The following is a 26664-nucleotide window of genomic DNA, read 5'->3' on the forward strand; positions in this document are numbered from 1 at the left end:
TTCTTTTCTTTTCTTGTGGTAACAAAGATAAAAATAATGTAGCAACAATATTTCTTAAAATCATCCCATTATAATTAGGGTATAAATCTCCATAAAGAAACATATGCTGTCTATAATAGTGAGTTATAACTAAGATAAACATATTTACAGAGAGAAGTAGACATAGAGATATCTGTCTGTAACAAATATAGTGAAGATGTATATTCAAGAAAGTACCACACATGCCTGCAAGGTACTTCTCTGTTGTATTATAGCTGGTTACTGCACATCCTTTTACAATGCTGAATTTACTGGATCAGAAGCAGTTCCAAATGAGCAGTTTTTAGCATCAGTAGGTAGGTCTTTGATATTTCACAGCTTTGTTTTGTTTTTTTTCCCCTTGGTTATTTTTGCTTTGCTTGGGGAGGGGGATGGGTTATGTCTAAATATGCAAAATGTATCCCTTTATACACAAGAGCAGTCATACCTTTGAGACACTAGACTACCTCTCAGTGACCTTACAATCTTCCTTTGAAATTTCCAACAATAGGTGCATATTTAAAATGCAATGTCAAACAAAACCTGTTGACTTTACAAATATGTAGATTTTATGTCCAAAGGAGTAACTTTTACCAACACAATAATTTAAACACTATTATTTCAGTATGAGGACTCTTTTAAGCAGAATAATTGGCATCAATAGCACTTACCTGATTGTGTGGAAGAGAGGTTATACAGCTCTTTTCCATTTCAAAACCACGCAATAGCCATTTTAAAAAAATAATGCAATGTTTGAAATTTATGAAAATTAGGTTTTACTGAAAATGTTTTTTAAGAGGCTTCTAGACAGAAATAGAGCAATTTTTTACATTGTGGTTAAAAGAAATGTGCCATAAATAATTATTGATAGAGAGATAGTGCATACAGACCAGGAGGTTTAGGTCAGTTGATGTGTTAATCAAGTAATGAGTATTGCATTCCATCATAAAAAAAATGTCAAGCCTCTTTTCACTGAGAGAAATCAGCTACATGACTATCAGACTCTCACCAGCCTACTGAAAGGACTTAAAGAAATCAATATCACACAGAAAGATGGATCGAGCATGAATCAATGTGGCTAGCACATAACCAAACAGACATGGAATTAAACAAGGGAAAAAAAAACCAAAAAAACAAACCAAACCAAAACTAAACCAAACGAAACCAACAAAGATTGTCGCTTAACCTGTTTTGTCAGAGCTGGTATTGATGGTATTGGTAGTGATGGAAGTGAAGGTAGTCTTTGCGCTGTCCTTGGTAGTAACAGATTTCTGCTTATTTTTCATGGCTTCCAGTGCTTTGAGCTTCTTGGCATGTTTAGTGCCTTTGTAGTGGGCCGCAGCCTGGCTCTACAAAGGAGAACAAAATGAACCATGCAATCAGGCTCATTTCTAAACTGGCATTCTCTGTATTAGTACAAATACAGACTACCTTTCAATAATGGGTACCACTTACATTATCCAAGTTGTGACCAAACAGAAAATTATAATTAGAATGATGCTTGGAAAACAATGGGAAAAGTACTAGAGCAATGCAAATTCAATAAATACAGTATATTACTGTATAACAGTAGATTACTTTCAGGCCAAAACTTGGTTGTTTTAGTCTACCTTGCTACCATTAGTTTTTATATTGAGATTTATGTTGCTTTCACATGAAAAAAAATAATTCTCAGGCAACGGGGAGGATTGTGCTCTCCTCCTGGTAGCTTTCTACTTTTCCTGTTTCTATTTCAAACTAGATTTTTTGTTGAAGTTTCCTTTCCAAAGAACAGTTTACTAGTAATAGTGGTATCAGCAACTTCTCAGCAAAGACTGACTGTAAAAAAACGAACCAAAAATACCCCAGCCCAAAACTAAAGCCCAAACAAAAGAAAGCAAAATATAAAACACACCCTTCAAAGCCCATCACCAAAGACTTAACTGAATGTGAGGCAGATGTGTAATTATCTGGCTTTTTTTTTTTTTTTTAAAAAAAAAGAGGATTATTTTTGTTCACCTGCTACAAAAGGTAGTGTTTGAAATTCAAAGCCAGGAGCGTCCTTTCAAAGGATAAAGCTCCCACAAATCCTGTCACAGTCCCAAATATACTTTGGTTACTTCATATTGTTAATCTAAAATAGATTTGCATATGTGCTGCTATCAAAATTCATGCATTACATTGCAAATAAATTTATTATTTCAAGAGTTATTACCAAATTTATTCATTTAATATATGTGAAAATATATTTTAAGAATAGCATTTGAACTATTAGATTAAACCTTATACAAAAATCACTAGAATTTGGATTAATATTGGGAGTTTATTTCTTCACTAACTATTTAAAGCTTTATAAGAATGACAGTCTTTCAGTCGATAAGTTGACAATATGAAAAATTGTTTATATCTTTCCTTTTGAACGCCAAACTTTATGGAAAGTAGGTCTTTTATTACTTGAAAGCGAAGTTAAGACTTCAGAAATGTAGTCAAAATTTAGCTATGACAGCATTGAAATAAACAAAAAGCAACAATTCTGGGTCAGCTCAAGGACCCATAAAGGTCAGTATTTTCTTTTTAGAAAACATGAAACAATATAAGATACTTAGAACATAAAAGAAAGGTAAATGCTTTCTATTGTGGAATCAAAAGAATCAAAACATATATATGGAATTTAGTGGCTACAAACCTGAAGTATCAAACAGAATAAAAAGACACAGTCATTCCAATAACTAAGTTGCTCATGCAGGTAGAAGAATCCTGTGTTATCTGGAATTTATTAGTCATTAAACCATTATTTAATGCTATTTATTGTGCTGAATTTTGGAGAGAGGAGTTCTGGTGACTAACTATCACTCTAAGGATGCATAGAGGGAACTATGACTTTCAGCTTACATGAAAAGTCTTGATTCCTTCCAGATGCCTGAGATTTGAAAAGCATAAGGTGAGTAGATCAGAAGTGGGAGACCTTGTCTAAAATCAATTAACAATATATGTGTAAGTGTATGCATGCATAGATATACACACACACACATACTCTCCTGGATATTGAGATGCATCATTCAGTTTGGTTGAAACACCTTTTCCTCTATAGCTAAAATAATGTAAATGTTGTATTAGGTACCCTTATTGAAAGAACACTGGACAGTGAAGTTTTTAATTAGAAACAACTTGAACAGAAACAGCACAATCATGCACCTTTAACAATTCTCAACACATAACATTGAGACATACTGTAAGCCAAATACAAACAGTCAGAGGATGTCAATTATAATCAAACCAAAAGACCAGTGTTAAATTACAATGACGCATTAAAAATGACATAATACTGTACACCTTTGTGTTGCTGTCATGTCAACTATTTTTAGAGTTTCTAGTCAAATTTAATCATCAGTCAGCTTCAGACTGACTGCACTTTTTTTCCTTAACTAACAGTGTCTCTAGTCAAACATCTGGAACATATTCATAACATGGTCCTTAATACTGAATTATGAATGCTGATATTAGTTGGACACAAATCTCAACTTTCTTCACAGAATTGTTGGCAGAGAATCCCAAGTTTAATTCTTCTGCATCCACAGCTCTCTCCAAATTCTCACAGCTATAGTTCCAGAAACCTAATCTCAAGTTGTATATTGGATACTGAAGGAATATATAATGAATGTAGAAATTGTGACCTTTTCACTGCTCTGAAATATATGAATGAAATTGCTCTGAAGTAGAAACACATTGCTCAAATTTACAGGTACGATGGCTGTTAGGCAGAGTTGTCCATAACTCATGCCCACAGAGTGCTGCCAGTTTGCCCAGCCTCTACTTAAATAAGATCTTCAAGTCTTTTTATTTCAAAGTTTAAATCTCCTTCCTCTGCAGGGACATTAAACCATCTGAGCTTGTTTCAATATAACTGTAGCTGGCATGTTAACGGGAGTTCTATGTGAGAGCAAACAGATTGCTCCACAGCATTTAACCAGCTCCAAATTAGATTATACTGAACTTTTACAACTGAACTGGAACTCTAATTAAAACAACAACAACAAAAAGAAAAAAAAAAAAAAAGAAAAAGAAAAAGAAAAAAAAAGAAAAAAAAAGAGATCTGTCATCTTTCCTTGCAGGAGTAAGATGTAGGAGATGCAAAATTATCCATAAATATATTTTTCAGCAAAGCAACATAAAAGATGGTACCTCACTGAATCATTTCTTGCAGCTATAAGAGGACCAAATTCATGCTTACTGCTAAATGGCTTTTACTTGTAGCCTATAAAATTCGTTGCTTAAAGAGTATTTACTTGTAGGATGAATAAAAAGCAAGATAGATCATAAAATATAATTATTCCCAGCTTTCATGCCAAATTATGCAATAATAGGAGAGAGCAGAAGAGTGAAAAACAAGTTAGTACTAGTTTTTGCTGCTAACCATGATGCTTAACTGAGTGAAGAGACTGCACCCTTTCAGAAAGGTGACAAGGGTCTCCTTCTGGAACCCTTTTACAAAAGAATATATTAGAAGAATACTTTAGGAAAGAGCTTACTTTCTTCCTTCATCAGTTTCCATGTTTCATACACACAATTAATTCTAGCACTGCAGAGACAAGTCACTGTCAGCTAATGTCAGTGATGATGCATGAGAAATATGTGAAATATTGCTGGTATCATGATATAGAGAACTTTAGGGAACCATATCCATTCTTGAAAAAGATGTCCAACATGAAAGTAAAAAAAGTAATTATTTAATATTCATAATAAACATTTTTTATTATTTATTATTATAATATATAGTTATTTAATATATAAATAATATGAACTGTAGTAATAAATTATATAACTAATATAATTATATCAATATATAATGTAGTTATAATAATTTTTATTACTAATTTGCATCTAAATTGAAAACTCAAGGATCCTTAAATAAATTTTGAGGACCTGATCCTGAAAATTACATGTAGACAAATTTTGGTCTGTGGGAACTACTTCAATGAAGTGGCAAGATCTCTGCTAACAAATCACTTCTCAATGTTATTTGTAATGACTTCTTGCTTATTTGAGAAGTACAAGTCAGTTTAAGCATCTCCTAATATCTTCCTCTGGTTCCATGTACCAGTGTTTAATAATTAAGGACCTTTCTAACCCTTACATTGTCTAACCTTGAAAAGTTGCTCAAATATAAAAAAGGATTTGTCTATAAAATCTGTCTGTATATTTATGTTATAACCACACAGGTAAGCATACTATAAAAGAATAAAAAACTCTGTATGCAGACGTGAATAGTTAGAAAACAGAGCCATAGTATAAAAACTCTGCTCTATTTTCTTTGCTTAAATGCAGTCTTGTACCACAATCACCATCAGGACATATTACCAAGCAAATTGAAATGTGTAAAATACACTGAGAAAGATGAACTATTTTAAACAATCCAGACAGTACTCTCTTACAGTCAATGTATCTATATGGCAGCCTTCAAAATAAGTTTGTCTGCCTGACTAATGTACTTCACTGGATTATATGTCTTCTCACTTCTGTTATTTAGGCAGTGGTCCAACAAAAACATTGTGCTTACTTTTTGCTTTGAGACAAAAAACAGGTCTCGTCCTATTCTCAGAGAGTTTTTGCAGCACTGCATCTTCTTCAATATCCCTCCTGATCCACCTCATATTACCATTCTTCTTACACATTGTTTTCCTGCCTTAATCACTCCCTCTGGGCAACACCTTTATAATGAAAGGCAGCTCAAATTAAAGAAACCTTTTGCAAAAGGTGTACTGAATATGTTCCACTGATCCTTCCTTGCAAAATTAAATCCAACTATCTTGCATTATGTCTTTCTCATTTCACAATGCATTTTGAAAGATGTTTATTGTGGAGAGTGCTCTCCTCCATGCTTTTATCTGGCTAACTATTAGCAAGGCTGCAGTTGTCTGCACCCCAAGAAAGCACAAAACTGAGAGTACTGAAAGTACTGGACAGACTATTCTGTCTGTCTGGGACTTCAGCAGTTCATGACTTTTTTTTTTTTTTTTTTACCACCAGCTACTGGATGCTACCCTCACCTCTGCTATTATTCACAATACAAAAGAAGTAATTTTGGCTAATACATCTGCAAATGATGTCAGGATTCTCCAGAACAAAAAGCTTTGAAACAACAAGAAAAAAAAAAAAAATTAGATTCCCAGACCAAACTAATACTGTCAGTGAGCTGGACATGGAAAGCAATAATACATAACTGCATAAGCCAAGAAGGCTTCTGTCTTTGATGAAGTCAGGGAAATTGCTTATGAGATGTCTGTCATACACTACCATAATCTCTGAGTACAAATATTTTTATATAGTTGGGCTGTCAATAAGTATTTGAAACATTATTTTACTTATGTCCTAAGCACAGTAGAAAGTGATAAGATTCAAATGACCTTTTTATTTTTGGAACACGCATGTCAATTTTTTTCTAGTGACTCCAAAGCTTGGCCAGCCAGTGGTGACAGCATTGCCCAGGGAAGGTTGCAGAATGCAGCTGAGACATCTGTATCCTACCAGGTATGTGCCACTTACATAACCAGAGATGGTGTCCACAGAACTTCTCCAGTAAGTAAACTGGAGAAGCTTACAGGGAGAAAGTCTAGCAGCCCTGAGATGCCCAGCACTTGCTTCAGCCTAAAGCAGGGTTCTAACAGTGAGAAACAGCTAAAAAAAATTTGTAGAGGACTGTGCAGTCTTTTTCATAGAGATGTAGTTACCCTATTAAATGAGTAAGCTTTTACTTGAGGCTATATTAAATTTTAAAAAATACTTTCTTACAAGGCCCTCTATTTTGTTTGCCCAGTGAGTGCACATGGGAAATTCAGGATTACACACAAGTCCTGTGCTTACCCACTGGAAAACAAAAAACTCCACAGACTTTAGCAGTTTCACAGACACTGTACATGAAACAACTAATTACCTGTGCAAGCCTTTGCAGAATAGAAGATTAAGTGAAAACATGTAATGTAATTTTTAAAGATGATGTCAAAATGATGACATGTTTCATATTGAACAAGTATCTTAGTTTCTGCCTGATAAATACAAATTCAATCTGCAGTCAATTATGATGCAGATAAACATTGCCTATCATTATTTCTACCTTCTGCTAAGCTTACCTTTATCTTCTGAGTTGTGCCACTTAATTTTTTGTGCAGTCTATCACAACACAACTCTGTAATCTAATTACCTTATTCACTCAGATGTAATTGTGGTACTAAACACCAAGGATATGTGCAATATGACTTCTTTCGGATATGTTCTGAGAGAAGGCTTTTGCCCCTTAAACAATGATCGATTAAGTCAGCCCTTTTCCTAGAACTAAATATACAATAACAGGTCAAGAACCACAAAGATCTTTCCTGTAGAAAAAAACCCAAAACAATTCTCCATTATTATGGCAGAATAAAATGTCTCAAAATGTTATTCCCCAGGTATTTATCTTTCTATGGAAAGAAAACTCCATTTTTCTCCTTCCTAAAGCATTTATTTAGCATACTCATGATTGTAGCCTGAGACTCACTGACCAGGGTGAATGAGTGCTTCCTGAGCTAACTAGCACCCTTACATAATTAACCTGCTCTACCCCACTCCCTGTTCTTGGGCTTTTTCCAGAGTAATTTCTGTAATTGTGTGAGATTGCACCTGTCAAGAGCCTGCATCACGCTGTGAGAGATTGGCATCGACACCATTCTTATGGTAAAACCATCCATAGTATAGTAAAATCAATTTCATTTTCATTATGAAAAGGAATATAATATTTTCATTATGGAGAGCAAAATTTGTTTTATCTTTGGCAGAAGAAGAAGGTCAAAATTTCCAACTTAAATTCACTTGTTCCATAAGACAGTACTTTTATGACCATGCATCTGCTTGTACTATAAACTGCCATTGAGTTTCATTACCTGAAATAATTTAGTCAAGATACAAAAATCTGCCTGAATATAACACACTGCACTCTGAGGCAACATACACTGTGTCAAAATATATATACTGAAGGGAATATAACTCAAGGAATTGACCAGTTCACATACCTGGTATTATTCTTTTAAGGACACCAGTACTTCATGGGGCACAACAAAATTTTGTTACATGTTGAAATACAATAAGCAGGCTGTTTGTTTTGCCATCTATTTTATCCTTATTATTCTTAAGAGAATGCAGTTTTAAGCTTATTTTGACAATGTTATCAAGTTTTAGAGTCTGGAATTTTATATATTCTGTAATACAGTTGTTTAGGGGGGTGCTTTTTTGATGGGGAGATGGAACTTGGTCTTTTGAAAACTGCTATCGTCAATAAATTTAACATTTAATCTCATTTTTACTGCATTCATTGGTAGCATCATTTATTTTCCCCATAGCAAATCTTACTGTAATTAGAGTTTCAAGAGAATATTAAACTCATTTGGTATTTTTTTATTTAGATTAACCAAGTGAAAGATCTCAGATTTATATTAGAATGTTATGCAAAAAAAGTTAATCTGTACACACTTCTATGAGCTATGCATATCAAAAAATAAAACATGTATGAATTCAGCTAAGTAAATATAATATATATGTGTATATATATATATAAAATAAGCTTCAAGTTTTGAATCTAGAACTGACATATTCCAAATGGAGAACTTGAACAAATGACATATGCTACTGTTATTTTGTAGAAATGTACCCTAGCTTCCTTGTGCTAGCAGTGCACACCATCACATATTTTTTATACATTGTATTAATATTGTAAATATATTTTATATTAGTAGTCAATATTCAGGTTGTACACAAATGATGTTGAACTTAACATCAATTTTCTGAATAGTGTTGAAAAGTTCAGCTTTTTCTGGTGTCATCAAAAGAATGACAGTGCTGATATGGAGGCAGCACCTGTTTGAGTTTGTTCACAAAATCTAATTGGAGTCAAGGGTCTACACATAAACTTACCTGCCCAGACACTCATTTAATTTAGAAACTTTTCACTGTTTGAACAAAACCCACTTGATTCCCTCAGCAGATGTGAAGTTATAACTAGAAAGTTGAGTAGGTGGGTTGAGAGTACCTTGTCTGAGTGTTTTCACCTGCTTTCTGTTGCCAAGGAAACTATTTCTGACTGTTTACATTCACAATAATAATTTCATTGAATTCTGAGTTTCTGATATTTTTTGACTGAAGCAAAGCATCATGGAAAAATAAGATCAGACACAAATATACTAAAAGAAATTTGATGGAAAACAAGAAAATCTCAAAAAAAAGCTTATTTAATTATTAATTCTTTATGATTTGAACTTTATATTTGAAATTACAAACAAGTTATGTCGTTCTAATTGGGTACGGCAGGAAGAACGACAGGGACTCTCAATGGAGTCAGAACAGGAGAGAATCTCTAGTTTATTGTTACATTCATGTTATATAGACTAGTTCGTTGAAAGTACAGAAAGGAAACTCTTATTGGTTAGTAAAGTACTACATCACCATCATTGGTCAGTGGGGTTCACCACCCCCCTGACCCTCTCCTGCAAGGAAAACACGGGAATCAGAAAAACAGCACCTGCAGGCTGTTTTGTGTCTTTGAGGATTGTTTTGAATCCTCCCATGAATTTCCCAGGCTAGCTTCTCAGGCAGGGCTGGCAGGCCATGGGCCTACAGCCTGCTCCAAAACTAGCATCCATAAAGTTAATATGACTTCTATATAAAAAACCATAAAAGAGAGTCCACAGAGTTATTGTAACTGCTCCTAAAACCAGTCTTAATACTTTCATTGGAATCACTGTTTATAATACTGTAATTATTAGAAGCTTTTCATGTTTGAGTTTTGTGTTTAGAAAAATATTGATTCAACTTTTTGGTTCTTTCATTAAAATATACAGTTACACAGATTTTTTTATTTTGGATTTTCAATGTATATTTCAATAATTATTCTAATGTAAATATTTCCAGTGTTCTTTAAATCAGCTCCTACCCATAAGCAGAAATTCAAAACCCACAATAAGAAATATAAATGCTCAAATTTCCTGATTATGACTTATATTACATGAGCTTGACTGTAGGTTCCCAGGCTAAATCTCTGGCCTTCTTTTAGAACATAAAATTTTATACATAAAATATCATGTGAACTTTTCCTCTGTGAAAAGTTTGCACAGATGCACAAAGACTGATAATTTAAGGATGAAAGAGTTTATAGATTCTTTCATTCTCTTTATATCTTGAAAGGAATCTGAGCTTTCCATGTGCAGAAACATCCATCGAGAGGCAATGTGTTTCCTTGGAATAAAAGAACTCTCAGCCCACTAGTTTTTTGCTTATTTAGACACATTTTGTATGTCTAAAAGAGTCCTGTGCCAGTAATTTGGTTAAAAAGTTTCTCTGTAGGTGTATCCATAGGACTTCTTTCTCTGGGCAGAAATACACATTGCATCAAAACAAAAGGGAAAAGAAGTAAAATGAATAAATGTTGTTATCTATTAGAAACAAAAGTAAATTGTTTTATTTGCTAGTGCCATAGCATGGAAGTAAATTTGCATCAAAAACTAGTTTTATCTAAACAATTAGCCAGGAAGAAAATATTTTGAGGAAAATAATCCAAATATCTACAGGGAACAAAAGTTTATAAGGCATAGAAACTTGAAGATCAGCCAGTCTACAATACAATTATATTTATTCATTTACATATTTTTATTTGTTTTGCCTTGCTTTCGATCATCTTTGGGTGATTCTGTGGACACATTCAGGGCTTCAGGTAAGTCTACAAGATACTGTATGTACCTACAAGGTTTTCCAGTACACTTCTACCAACTATCACAGTGTCAGAGCCTTAGTACTTTGAATCATTACCTTAACACATGCCCAGAGCCTACAGACCTGCTTGTTAGGAAGTCATTAAAGCTGCCATTGAAGTTAGTCATTAAATAAATTAATATGTTGGTTCTTAAAGAAATACATATATGTGGATAGATCAAGTTGTTCCAAAAGTAGTGAAGGCTGAAAACTGGGGTTTATTTAATGAGACATGTAGGTTGTTGTACTACCATCAATACAGAAATGGCAATGATACCTTCCAGTACAAAGCTGACAGGTCAGAATCTTTTACTCCATTAAACTGTTAGGTTCCATGTAGGAAGCCAGAGTTAGGGATATCAAATAGTATAAAAAACTTAATGAGATGTTCTGACCTCACTGTTTACATTTTAGTTACATTTTGTCTCCTTCCTATAAATCCTTCTACTTGTCTGATGTTACACTGAAACCTAAAATTCTGGGGTTTTTGCCATTGAACAAAACCAAATACTTACTGAAGCTAAAAGAAACTGGCTGCAATCCTACAAACATTACTGGTATGAACAGTCTCTCTGAAGACAACAGGACATTTTAGATGTTGAAGTGTTACAGGAGAAGTATCTCAGAGATGCTCTGTATTTCTGCATTGGCTTTAATGTTTCTGATCTCCTCTAGTCAAGCACAAGTTCAAAACTGGAACAGCTATATGAAATCATAAGGTGTATAATGTAAAAAAAGGTTAAACTAGAGAGGTATAAAAGCCTTTTCTGATTTTAAAACCTGAGAAATTTGTTTGGGCAGAGATTGCTTAAAGAGTGAAATTTCCAGATGGTACAGAAATTTAATGCTGAGACTCCAAAGTCTTTGGAGCAGGCAAGTCTCTTCATGTCTATTCACAAAATTAACAAATTTATACTTATTTATTTGTTCTTTCTTATGTTTGCTCTTCCTTTTGTTATGGCAGGGCTAAGGAAAAGATAGCATGTCTTCCCTAGTCCCTAAAATATTACTTTTGGAAAACTGATTTCTTTAGTAAAAAGCTAAAGAGATTTCTCCATCTTCTTTGAATAAAATGGAAATAGGAATCTTTAAATTCACCTCCAATGATGAACTGAAACTGTGAATAGCTCTCAGTTTACATCTGTGATATGCTGGGATAATTAGTATGCCTCAGTGTGCATTACAGCACTCCAAATTAATACGATGGAGCACATCGTACTGAAAACTTCTATCTAAATAAAAACAGAACTCTCAGTAAGGAAATCCTACAGGTTTCAAAGATGGTGGTGTACATATGGGTGTATGGTGATTTGGGCCCAGTGAGCTTCAGGATGCTTTCTGGAGTTCAACCACCACTGAGTACAGGTGAAGGAGCAATATGGGACAGACATGTTTTTACATTAATAGCTTTATAACTTTTAAAACTGATCCCTAAAAAATTTTCTTTAATATGTTATGTTTAACACTACTATTAAATTGCATAAACCAGTAAGTTCTTTTTCCTTTGGGTACGTATTAACAACTTACTTTTTGCAAATAAGTGCACAAATATGATTAGCTTTTGCAAATTGCTCCTTATTCTGTTACTGTTAAGTAATTTTTATAATTCTGCAGTGTAAACAGATGCTATTTTCCTCTTCATATTCAGCTGTAATGAGCTAATTTAATGTGTTAAAAAAACAAAAGATCTTCAAGAATGAGCTATTTGCTTCAATATTCCAACCTCCTTTGAAATCTATGTTGAAATCACCCATGATAGGAAGTTAGCAAATTACTGTAGAAGCTCTGTTGCAAAAGTAATAAATGACTATAGTTCATTTATTCAAGTCCCTGTGTTCTATTACCTTCCTAACATACATGTTATCCATCATATTGATCCAAAAGTTATTTTTTGAACGGAGCTAATACGCTTCATTACATTTCCTGTAACAAAACAATATTTGGGCACAAGTTTTATGACTGTTTCAACATTCATGCTTATGAAATCATTAAACACCAAAATCTAGAAACAATGAACCATGATATTTTCCTTGCCCTTTGGAAATGGCAAGGACTTCCTCGTTGTGAAAGAGAGAAAAATAATACCAAAATAGAAAGTAAACATGTTAAGTTTAGACTGTGTGGGTGAAATCCTGGCACCACTTCAGTCAACAGAAATGTTGACATTTATTTCACCCTGGACTGGCAATTGAAAGAAAGCACAATACTCCATCTGGACACAGTGTGAAGAATTTAAAGATTGGTGGACAGCCTTTGACTAAGCCAACAAAACCGACTATACATCACTGAAACACATCAGCTGAGAAAAAATCCTTGTCTTTTCACAAAAAAAATGTGTCATAAGCAACTCGGAATATGCTAAACACTTATCCTCTATAGCTTTTGTTTGAGTAACTGCACCATCTTGGTTGGCACTATATACTAATAATCAGATGTTATTGGTATCTAATGCATAAACTCATACTACAAAATAGGGAAAAATAAAAATTAAGAATATCAGAACAATTTGGCTCAAATGGAAATGACTTGGTTTGTTTTTCTGCTCTTTTTTACTAGGTTTTACTTAACACTGCTCGAGACAACCACCATAATTGAAATATTTTCCAATTTCTTTTATATTCTAGAAAACCTGTTTGAGGAAAACAATTGTGTGTGTATATATTTATATATGTTTATATATTTAGACACACAGCATGGGAAAGCTGCCATCTCACCAGAAATATAAAATTAGATGGAAAGCTTTCCAGTGTGGAGTACACTTGAGATACATATACATATACATACATATATATATATATATCTCCAGCAAACATCCAGCTATAAGAGACTCACAATTTTGTCAGAGAGATATAATCTGTTGTCCTTTTTCTAGTCGGTTGCAAATAATTTGTGCAGTAGTTTATGGAGAGATATAAAGACACAATGCAAATCAGAAGCATCACATAATGATATCTAGGGAGTATAACATCAGAAGACAGATAATTGCTAGAACTCTCAGTCTCAAGTGAACTTGTGAGACTATTTATCTATTTTAGATAATTTTTTACTTTTGATCCCAGAGCTAGATTACATCTGAGTCCATCTCATAATCAAAATACAAACAAAATATAATAAAAATAGAATAACTCAATTTATCTCCTAAAGACTGTGCTTTATAGTATAATTAATTTCAAGAATGACTGTTATTCCAACACGAATGACCCTTAGATAGACTGAGAAAACAAGGGCCCTACCTTGGAAAGACCTTAAGGGTGTGAGTTCAGACCATGGATTTGGAAGGGTAACAGCAGACTACAAACATTGTGACTGTAAAAGAAAGGACTTGCAGGTGTAGGTTCCTACGATCTACCAAATTATGAAAAATATTGCCAGAAAGTTATGTAAGTCTGCCTGAAGCAAATTAACTTGCCTGAGACAAGTCAACATTCCCAGGCTTTCAGAGTTCAGGGTGGCCCTAATGGCTGGAGCCATGCCATCCCTGTGCATCTCAGTCTCCTCAGAGCCTTGTGAGGCCTCCACTCCCAGCTCTGGATGATGTGCTTCTGTGTGCCACCTACTCTGCCAGCCACGTCACAGAATTGCAATGGCTGGGTTGTAAGGGATCTGAAAGATCTTCTATTTCCAACAGCCCTGACATGGCCTGGGACAACTTCCACTACACCAGATTATGCAGATTCCCATCCAGACTGGCCTTGAACACTTCCAGGGATGGGCCATCCACAGCTTCTCTGTTCAAGTGCCTCATCACCCTCACAGTAAAGGATTTCTCTTTAATATCTGATCTAAACTTGGGTTGTCTCAGTTTCAAGCCATCTTTCCTTGTCTTGTCACCACACGCCCTTGTAAATAATCCCTTTCCAGCTCTCTTGTAGGCCCCCTTTAGGCACTGGAAGACTGCAGTAAGGTCTTTTCAGAGCCTTCTCTTCTCCAGACTGAACAGTCCCAACTCTCTCAGTCTTCATATGGGAGATGCTCCAGCCTTTTGATCACTTTCATGGCCTTCCTCTGGACTCACTCACACCAGCAAGTCCACATCCTCCTCCTGATGGGGGTCCCAGACCTGGACACAGCATTCCAGGTGGGGTCTTACCAGAGTGGACAGATGGGCAGAATCTTGACCTGCTGCTCAACCTGCTTTTTATACAGCCCCAGGATTCAGTTGTCTGTCTAGGCTACAAGTGCACATTAACATGCTGAGCTCCTCATCCACCACTATCCCAATTTTCTATATTCCTTGCAGGCTATCCGTCCTTCTTTCCACTCTGTAGGCTTTCTTTTTGTGTTTTGCATTTCAAATACCAACTAGATATTACTTCCAGCTGAGAGGTTTAAGATGCATTAGCACCTTCAGACTAATGGAAGATAAATCTAACAGGTTAATTTAGGCCAGGAATATAATTGGGAGCTTCCTGGCTAATCCAAAGTGCTGACTAATCAAAATATGGTAGGAAGAGAAGAAGTTACCTGCTAATGATGGATTAAATCTATAGCCAGAGTGTTTATTCAGTCATGTGCAAACGTTTTTCCACCAGTCAAACATGTCTATGACTTTTACAAGTTCAGGAATATGGGTACAACCCCCTCTGATATTTTATAGGAGAGAGCCTCTACCTTCTTTATCTAATCAGACAGACCAAATCATTTGCCAATCATATTACCACAAGAGATAGCAACAGAATTTAAAACTCTTTGTTTTCAGAAAACATGCAGATTTGGCACTTGGGGGCACAGTTTAGTTGGACTTGATGACCTTTGAGGTCTTTTCCAGCCTTAATGATTCTAGGGTTCTGTGATAATATGTCTGAATGTGTGGTTATTTACAGCACAAGAACTTCAGAAAATGACTTGATGTTAATGATAAAATCATCATTCTGTTTATTTATCCTTTGGTGTTGATAAAAGAGAATTGTGCTTCTCCCCAGCCAAAGGTGCTCCAGGGCCAACCCATCACTTATCAGCTACAAGTTATCATCACTTATCAAAATGCATCTTTGCACACACCAAAAAAGCTTGCAGTGAAACACCAGAAGCTCCTGCTTTATCCTAAATGTAATTCATGTTCTATTAACAGCATACTGAAATGAAATGAGCTGCTGTTACCCACTCAGCCAAGGAAAATCCTGCTTCATACCCCCAGTTCACACCCTTCAGTTTATTGTGAATATTAAAATTAAATTAAAAATGCATATTTAGAGTTGGTGGGACCTATTTTTATAGAAAAAAGGAATCATGCCTGCAAAATAGACAGATTCATATGACTGCAACAAGCAGATTCAATACGTGAATTAAAATTCATAGTCCAATTTCTCTAAGTTGCTATACCTCCTCACAGAGAATTGATCTCCTACAATCTATGTCAGGAACAGCCATAAGAAACCACCAACATGAGGACATCAGTAGGGGTGGGGGGAAGGAAGGTAAATATTTTTGGCCTTCACTTTCCTATTCAGGAAATACAAAAATTGACATCTTTTGAATACAAGTAGACTTCCTGAGAAAGATGATACATAACCCTTGCTAATTTTGAAAATCCAGATTTAAATCAGTTACCCATTTAAACTATTCCAGAACTGCTTCTCTCATTATTCCTTACTACAAATATGAGAAAAAGGTGGATAGAATTCAGCCACCTTAACTTTTGTAAAGGTTTTACTAGTGAGTGAGAAAAAAAAAAAAAAATTATTAAGTCTGACATTGGAGAAGGTCTGAATCCTAAGTAATCCCAGCTGAAGAATGAATACTTGATGATCGATGACAAACCCCTTCCCAGTTCATAAAAAGGAAAAAGACTTGCTGTGGTCATGTATTTCAAGATTCTGTTTTCAAGCCTTTCTACTCTCTGGACTTGGACATACCTTCCTTGGGGTAACTTCATCTCAGGTTTCAACCAGTATCTTTTTGATCATGCAGCATTAATAGCTCCTGGATGGCTCTAAGTGTTCTCCTACTGTTTACTTTGCCACCTGAAACTTTCCATTTCTCAAATCACCTCTTTCTGTCACTATATCCCAAATGTTAATCATGAACTATGACAGAATCTCATCTTTATCCACATATTGATCTCCTACTCTGCAGCATTGCGCCCATTACTCAATATTGTTTATTTGTTTCTTCTCCTATGTAGCTCCTTCTCCCTCTTGCATACCTTAGAACAACACACCTCAGTGTGTGGACCAGAATCTTTGTTTTCTTACTGCAGTCCTTACTCCTCATGATCCATACTGCTGAGTGCCACTGCATCTGCTGCTTTCTTCTTCTGAATGTGTGTCCTCCCCTTATTTCTTGCCATTTTTTTTGGTGGCAATACCACCTCCAACAGCACTAATTTAGCACAGGAGAAACAAATGAGCCTACAAATATCCCAGGCTTGTCCCTGTGTCTTGTACCTCACTGGCTTATCATACTAGTAAAGCCTGTTTTAGTAATCAGGACTCTAGAAAAATAGCCAAAATATTTCTGCACCATTTTTGCATATATATGATGCACATTTTCTTAGCTCCCCTGTGAAGGAAGTTTCATTCTTACAGCCTTTTCAAGCCCTGAAGACATACAGATTAGGCATGTCAAATAATTCTGGAATAAAAATTCCTTGCCCCTGAGAATTACACAAAAGAAAGTACTGTTAAATGCATAAAAAAATCTTCATTCCTTCAGTGTCCAAAATGTTAATGGTTTCCATATAGTCCATGTTATCTGACATCTTCAGACATTCCAACTCATTTATTGCTGCTTCTCAGAACATTTACATCACAAATTTACTTTATTACAACTGTTTATCCCTGCATATGACTCTGGTATGAAAAAAATGCTAGAGAATAAATTGAAGAATGACAAATAACTTATGATGGACTGTTTGGCTAGAATTGTGATAGTGAAATCTCTATTCAATAACAAAAAAATAATCTTCTGTCCTGTCATTAAAACAAGTGATAAGAGTCTTTGAAAAGGTAATGCAGATTGATGTACCTGTAAAATAAAAATTATGCCATATGCTCAGATTAATTACTAAACCATAAAAATAAACAGATTGTCATTTTGGAAGAACAACATCTATGCAAGTGATGAAATTCTGTATTTGGCAAACAAGGTATTCGAGCAGACAGAATATAAGGACTGAGGTTCAGTGATTATTTGATTTGCAATTTAGTGCCTTTATCATCAATTTAAAAAGAAACAAAACATCTGAGAAAATATCCCATAGTTTTAAAATTACTGCTTATTGAATGATGAGATTTAGACATGTTTTGTATTGGTGTGTAGACTAAGGTGAGAGATAATAATGCTGAAGTGTCTGCAGCTAATGAAAACATAACACCTTCTATTGGGTGGCATGGCTCACTGCAAAAAAGCAATATATCACTGTCTGAAAATGACCAGGAGGAATAGGAAAATGAGCTATTGCTAATTAAACCTTTTATGTAAAAACACGATTGCTAATCAAATCTTTATTAACCCACACTGTCACATTCTTTCTTCTTCATTCACACTTCACCCTGTAATCCTTGAAGTATCAGCTTTAGAACTGTTTTATAGGCTGTGGTTTTTTGACATGAGAAAGGATTAACTTGTGACAATGGTTATTTAGAGAAGATACCCAAAATAAAAAAGTAACCATAGATGAAAAAAGAATGGTACAGTTAAACTACATCTGGTCATTCTGATAGCTAATTAAAACTCATATTTAAGTTACTAGCAAAACATAAGGTGATTCCTCAAGCTGAAATTTCATCTTTCTTGTGACATCTGAAAACCTCCTTTATTAAAAGGAAAAAAAATGTTATTCAGTAATTACCACAATATGAGAAGAATTCATTAAAGAAAGGAATTATGGCTTTAGATTTTAATTATTTAATTGCTATGAAATTTGCTATACAACCTTCATATAAAATGAATACTGAAGATGAATATTAGCCTAACCAAATATCTGATTAACAGCCAACAAAATAGTTTTTTTTTTAAATTCTGGGCTAGTATATAAGAATACTAAATTTTTACTAATGGAGTACCACATAACAATTCTATTTTTAATTTAAATACTTATAATTATTGCAATATTTGTGCAATAAAGTGAAAAAGAATATAAGATATTTGAAACAGAAAAACATTCTTCTATCATGTAGGGAAAGATCAACTGAACTTATAATTTTTGTCAAAGAAATAAAGAAATCAAAGCAAGCACTGACAATTTCAATACTCTAAATGTAAATTAAAATACTTCAGACAAAAGGCTTGAAGGCAAGTGATTCTCCCACCAAGGGATGATTTTCACTTGTCTCCAGGTGTAACATTATGTGCACTGATGGGCTGATCAACAGAACAGAACTTCTCCCCAGCTGTAATCAGGAGTGATTGATGGTTGGGACAAAAAAGTTGATTATCATGACAAGTCTGCTGATGCAGAGAAAATAGGCTATGCTGGGGAAAGGATAAAACCTGTTCACAGACTACCTTATAAAATCTCCTTTTGCAGGGATAAAAAGAAAAATATATACCCATCCAAAAATTGCTAACATAAATTAATTCAGTACATTTGCTATGCATTTGTATCTAAAGTTATCCCATCACAACACAATGAGACCTATCTAAATACCAAACAGACCAAACCCTGGTATTTTTAAAATCATACTTTGATCACGCCATCAAACAATTATATATATATTAAAGTACCTGTATGGTCTACCAGTAGACCATTACCTCAGTTTAAATACATGATTTGAATTCATAATTCAGATTTTAAAGTCCATGGGGGAGGAGTTAGGTGTAAGTGCCATATCGAATTCTTTGCTGAAAAGAAGTCAGTCCCTTTTAACCATTTAAAACTTTGAAAGACTTCACTTTCAATGGAGCTAAAAAAAAAAAAAAAAGCACAAGTGTGGGCAGCATGCCCTCAAAAGTATAGTTTGAATGTGTGCTTTTTTCTTACAACATAAAGCTTTTAAAAGGAAGTATTGGGTTGCACTTCCACTCCTTCAGAGGATAAGGCTCCCAGCTGTTAGCTGTGATGTAAGTAAGTACACAGAAAAGCAATATCTCCAGAGACTGTAAAAGACATGAGAGGAGTGATAAAAGAACTCAGGAGCGGAAAAAGTCAGGCCTGGAGGTTCTGAAGTGGAATTTGTTTACATCAGGGGCAGTTGTGTTTAATAGCAGGTCTTTCAAAAGGAAATATTGTATTTGCTCCAAGAAGAGGATGCAGAGAGACAGTGGAGAAGAATATATTAGAGGTGCCTAAGGGAATGCAAATTTACTGACCAAAAAGAGAAAAAAAATGGTGTCCAGAGTCTGTGTAACATTACCTGGACAGATTTTATAGGTGTTGGAAGAGAGTATCATCAATCAAAGACAAGTATAAGCACTACTTTGTGCTTAAAGCATTTTAAGAAGAAATTATGGGGGGTGGGGAGGTGGAATTGATAAAAAATACAATTTGCTGCACATTTTCTTCACTTACTCTTTCTGTAACCCAGACTAGCATATACCCCTGTCTGTCTTTGGTTCTTTTTATGTCCTTTGTCCCTGAGAAAGTGAACCAGGAGTCACTGCTTGGTAACTGGAAGAGACAATATTCTGCCACTTTTACAGTGAAATCTATTATCTGTACCTACTATTAATAATCCAGAATCTCAGATTCTCTACTGTATGAATTCTTATTTTTAAAGGTAAATGTGAATGTAAGAACTTAAAACAGACCAAAAAAATGCTAGATGAATGTTGCACAACAAGGAGTTTAAAATTTTTCTTTCATTTCAAACGAGGACTTGCTTAAGGAAGGTGGTTTCTGTAAAGACTCCCCAGCAAATTTATTTTTAAATTGCTTGTTAGAGTTGACTGACTTTGCACATTAACTGAAGAAGCTGACAGGAAAAAACCTGCCCCAAACACAAGTATAGGGCAAAAAGTTGGGAGATTTCTCTCCTTGCAGCTTAAACAGGCAGATTTCTCCATGAATGTCACAATATACAACTGCAAGAGAGACTTCCTTGCCCCTCTTTTGTATATATTTTCCCATGTCTATACCAATTCCCTCATGTATAAAATGGCGTTTTTCAACGTAGAGTTAAAAAAAAATATTAAGCAGTCTTCTTTACCATAATTCCAGCCAAAAACTTCAAAGAAGCTCTTGTTAGCCTCTACCTGCCCAACTTTAGAATTTGAATTTGATTCACATATTCCTCCACCCTCCTCCAGGCACAAAATCTGACTCTGTTGTAACCCAAAGAATGTAGTTACAGGACTAAATCCATTAAAACAACTGGAAACACATTTGTAATTTGCCTGGAAGGCATATCAGTGAGTAACAGATAATACACTGAAAGCAGATTTTGGAAGATCTAGGACCTATGAGACCATTTAGGCCTGCATGCTGCCTCCCAGTATAATGTTTACTGATGCATTCTTGTATATTAATTTCATCATTTCTGAGAGAAAGGAAATTTCTGACAGTAGCACACACAGATGTGGAGGGAGGTTGCTTTTATTTCAGACTTTCTGTCTTATTAACTGTTATCACCTCTGCCCTTCCTTCAGCTCTTTGCAGTGCTGAAATCCACGCCCACCTAAAGTAAAAAAGTTGGCTCCAAAAGGGCAAACACTGCAACCATTCTCTTCAGTGCCACAAGCAGAAACCTTTTAAACTAATTTGTCTTCATATTCCACAGTCAGAATACTGGTCATTAATCTTTTGCAACTTAGAGAAAGCAATTGCCTATTCACATATCATTTTTGGCAAACTCTAGTGATTTAAAAGAGATGTCAAGCCTTCTGCACAATTGACTTGTTTTATCAAAATAAGTGAGAGCTTCAAAAATGAAATAACCTAATAGGATGAGCAGAGGTAGGAAGCAAGAGCTGCCAAATGAAAATAAAAAAAAAGTTTGACATAATCTAAGTCCTACACAGCAACACCTGATGATCAGCTGAATTTTTTAATCTCTCCAGGATCATGTTTCTACAGTGACTCTGATATTTGGCTGACCTAGACATTAGACAGTTGCCCTCAACCCTGCTTGTTCAGGGACCAGGTAGTTGAAAGCATTAGATTTTCCTTTCTCATAAAATAGTTTAGATTAGAAAAGTCCTTTAAGATTGTCAAGTCCAACTGTTAACCCAGCATTGCCAAGTCCCTCATACAACTTGAAGGATGGTGACCCAACCAATTCCCTTGGGAACCTGTTCCAGTGCTTCACTTAGCCACTCCCTCTTCTACCACCACCGCTGAATGTGGCTAAAGAGTGAATTTTGAGAGGAAAGTATAAGTCTTGTAACGTGAATACAGTGGACACCAAGGCACTCCACCTCTTCCCACCAGCATCAGCCTAAGAAAACAGCTGACATCAAAAATATTCTTTCTTAAAGTTCAGTCACTTAAAACCTTCCTCTTTCCTAGCTGCCTTCTCGACCTCAGGCAATGTCCCTGTGGGCCTGATACCCCCAGGCTGCTCCATGTTCTAGGACAGTACAGATTTTCTAGACAAAATAGGTTACTTTCATTAAAAGAGAGGAGATAAGTTCAAGGATTATCAAGAGTTTGTGTGGTGAGTTTGTCTAGCTAACTCCACAGCTTGCACACCACACAGACACCACTCACAGCAGTTACTGATGGGCACACAGAAAATTTAGATTGCTGCCAGTGCTTTGGAGGCAGAGAAATAGTCACAACATTATGATGTCAGTCAGAGGACTCAGTTCAGTGCCAAAAGTACTCCAAAAGTACTCTGGAGCTCAATAATCAAAAGTACTTCAAAGCTAAACAAGGTACTCTGTCAGATATTAATCATTTCTGCTTCTAGGTTGTATAGATTCATAAAAGTACTGTATAGAAAGTGAAAATTATGGTAAAAGTACTTTATACAAAAAAAGGAAATTTTCTGTACTTTCTACTTAAGCATTTTAGAAATGCTTTTAGAAAATGGAGATTATGTGAAAATTTATTACTACTCTTAAATTCAGATTATTCTGGATTTCATAAACTATAAATTATATTTCATAAACTATAAATTATTATATAAATTATATTATATAAATTATATATTATATTATATATAAACTATAAATTAAGTTTATTTCTTACATGAAAAAAGTTATATATAAGCAAATAAGGATTATTTTCTTTCAAAATAAATATTAAAAAAAAAGGAAAATAAAAATAATAAAAGAAGTTTGAATGCTCTAGTATGGAAATGACCAGAGTTGCACAGGATCTGACTGCAATTCATATTACAATCTTTAAAACTGTGGTCTAGAAAAGAGAAGGAGAGGAGGTAATGTTCCTAAAATATGCAGACTAAGCCTATAAAAACAGACTCCACTGAATGTCATACTGGGCAGAGGATATACCAAGTTGTTTCCAATTTTTTTCATGTAAGCAATGTAAATGCAAAATATTCAGTGCTATTTGATTACACTACTGGAATGCCAAAAAATCAAGTAATTAAATACTTTGTTAACAATCCTTTATGGTTTTTATATTGTATTGATGCAAATGCCAGGTATCCCATAGAAATCTCCACACTGATGATTTTCTGTGATTACTTGCTACTTTTTACAGTGAATACCACAGACCAATACCTCTAGAAAAATATCCACTTTGAGTGTATTTCCATTCTGACTTATATTCTGATTTCGAATAAATAGCATGTGCAGTTCTGTAATTGGAATTGGTATTTGTTTCTCCTTACTTTAACTCCATAGTACAATAAAAATGGTGCATTATTAGAACAAAGTAGTATATATACAGAGAGACAGTTACAGAAATATATAGATTATATATATACATGAATAAGTTAAATCTGGGTGAACTTTTATCCATGTTCAGGTACAACTCCTGCAGTACTGTACCCTCATATAATAAAACTGATTTTAAGGGGATTCTGAGCATCTGTAAATATTTGCACAAAAGAATTATCCTTAAAGAACCAAGCTGATGTATTCATAGAACACAGGCACATTGGTTTGGAAAGACAAAAAATAAAATATCCCAAGATAATCAATCAATCAATCAATCAGTAAAAGTGCTTGATGGCTGATAATACCTGCCAAAAGTGACTTTGTTTAAAAAAAGCTGAGCACTACAATTCAAGCAGAAATTACTTGGTTTATACCAAACCAGGATTCTAAATCTTTAGCTTAATTGTAAATCTGAATCTAACCCATAATTGGAAGTAAAATAAAACATGCAAAGAATAAGACCCTGTGGTTATAGCCACAAACAGAACAGTGATTGAGGCAAATAGCACTGATTGCTTCAAATACCATTTAAGCCTATCTCTGCAAATTGACCAAAACCAGATTTCTCATCAGAAGGGTGAAATGCTAAATAACTTCTAGCATTTAACTGTACCAGGCTTTCCTGTTTTGTAATGGACCAATATTTTAAAGTTCTCCTCTCTTTGCAAAACAGAGGCCACAGGCCAGGTGTCATTGGGCACGGATGAGGAGATCTCTACTATTAATCTTCCAAACTACAGAGAGAGATTTCTAAATTAGTCAAGCAAGATGCCATATAATCTCTCTCTGAGGTGTGGGATTACATTCACCATCTCTTGTCCAGCCTAAGAAACAGGTGCCTAGTTTGTGAATACTCCCTGCCAACAGGCACCCCTCAACTGTCACTACATTTCCTTCCAGAACTTCACTACCATCATAGTTAAAATTGTTTCATGAAGCAGTCCAACCGAAATTCTCTTGAATCAAATTGAATTAGTCAAATTCATTTATCAAAATGAAGGAACACAAAAGTCAATTGGTCACTAAACTCTTATCAACTCCCTTTCAGATATAGAAAGCCACCTATATTTTCCTGGTCATTTTTGCTGTACATCTATCCAGTTCATTCTGCTCTCCCTGGATGAGTGAATTTTTTTTACATCTTGTCATACTAGTGGATGTGTTCTAAATTCTGCAACTAATTTTGCTTTTGTTGGAGTGTGATGACCACTGTTATAAATAATTCTTCACCTGAGGCATTGCCAATTTTTACTTACAGAATCATAGAACAGTTTGAGTTAAAGGGACCTTTTAAAGGTCATCTAGTTTAGCACTCCTGCAAGAAGCAGGGATATCTTGAACTAGATCAGGTTGCTCAGAGGTCAGTTCAGCCTCCTCCTGGATATTTCCAGGGATGGGACATCCACCTCTTTGCGAAACCCATCCTGGTGTTCTATCACCCTCATTTTAATTAACTTATTTCTTATGTTTGATCTAATTGACCCACCTCCAGTTTAAAACCCTTACCTCTTGTCCAAAAGGTTGTTCCCATCTTTCTTCTAATTTCTGGAAGGCCACAGTGGTCCCTACTGCATTCCCTTTTCCAGGCTGAACAGCTCCAACTCTCTCAGCTTTTGCTCACAGAGGAGGTGTTCAAGCCCACCGATCATCTCAGTGTCCCTCCTCTGGACATGCTCCAACAGGTCCATATCTTTCCTGTGCTGAGGATTCCAGCACTGGACACAGTCCTCAAGCTGGGGTCTCACAAGAGTGGAGCAGAGGAGAATCCCCTTCCTTGACCTGCTGCCACTTTGGATGCAGCCCAACACTTGTTTTGCTTTCTGGGCCACAGGTGCATATCATTGGGCTATGTCCAGCCTCTCATCCCCAGTCCTTCTCTGGTAGGGCTGCTCTTGAATATTTGCTGTGGAATACTTACTTATTGATAAATCTCATATATGAGGGAAAAAAATTATCATAGGATTACTTGGGTAAGTTTTTATTTTTTATTTTTTTTTCTACACTAGCCATCGTATTTGGATTATGATTCATAATGCCGTTAAGCCAAACACTCATTTTAGTACTTGCGCATTTACTTTTTCCAGTCTAAGCACAATAGTTCATGCTTTTATTTACTGCACTTGTCAGAATTCCAGACTGTTTTCTCCAGCTGGAGATACTTTTGGACCGAGATCTGGAACTTAGCACCATCCATCAAAAGGCTGCCATCCCACCCTTCATCTAGATGTCATCCACAAAACTGGCATATGTACACTCTATTCTGTCAGGCACATTGCTAATGAAAAATCAGAGTAGCAGTAAGCATGGAAGAAACTCTTGCAGATCCTGACTTGTTGTGACCTTTTTGTTTTGAAACCATCAGCAGCTTCTCTCACTGCAGTTCCTCATTCTGTTGTGCAACCAACTTTTAATGATTTCACCTGGACCATATTCCCCTACTTACTTTACAGGACTGTCACATAGGACTGTATAAATGCTTGTTAAATCCAAAATTGTCACATCTATTTATTCCCTATTATCCATTAGGACAATTACCCTGTCAAAGGAAAAAATTAGATTCATTTGAAGTGATTTTTCTTGACAAATTCATGTTGACTGTTTATTATCACTTTATTATACCTTAGGCTCTTGCACATTGATACATTAATCTTTTGTTCTAGATATCAAGCATAGCCTAAATAAGATATTAGTCCTCTGGTCCTGCTTCTTTCTGCTCCTTCCCACAAAAGTTAGAACCATAGTAAAATACTGGAGAGTTATCCTTATCCTCAAAAAAATCCGTCACAGTTGTTTTAATGCAAGACCACCTTTTGAATCCTGACAAATTCATACAGTGGAACAATAGATCAATTCAGTGATACCTTTGTTTCATAGAGATGGAGAAAAATAAGGTAAAAAAACCAACAAATAAGGACTGATGAGCATCCCTGATATGCAGGGAAATATTACTACTGTTGCTATTTAAGTCAAACAATAATTTCTGGCTCATATAATTGGAAATATTTTTAAAGTGTATCATAATGGAATTCAAATCTTGTGAACGCATCAGAATTCTGCCCAACCTTTCTTTAAAGGCAAACTGGGTCATCACTCAGCCACCTCATTAAATGAGAGGGAAGAAAAAGGTAATCCCTTTGCAAAAAATTGACCTTGTTGACAGACACTGATAAC

General features: G+C 35.1%; 1 protein-coding gene across 1 annotated transcript in view; it reads right to left on the bottom strand.

Moving 5' to 3' along the window:
- ZNF385D (zinc finger protein 385D) overlaps positions 1 to 26664 on the bottom strand; it is a 163335-nt gene that overhangs the window by 63852 nt on the left and 72819 nt on the right. The window contains exon 4 of the mRNA XM_058833552.1: positions 1205 to 1367. Within this exon, the coding sequence (XP_058689535.1) occupies positions 1205 to 1367 (163 nt within the window). The remainder of the gene's footprint in view (positions 1 to 1204; positions 1368 to 26664) is intronic.

Source organism: Poecile atricapillus, chromosome 2, assembly GCF_030490865.1.
Source record: "Poecile atricapillus isolate bPoeAtr1 chromosome 2, bPoeAtr1.hap1, whole genome shotgun sequence".
Lineage (NCBI taxonomy): Eukaryota > Metazoa > Chordata > Aves > Passeriformes > Paridae > Poecile > Poecile atricapillus.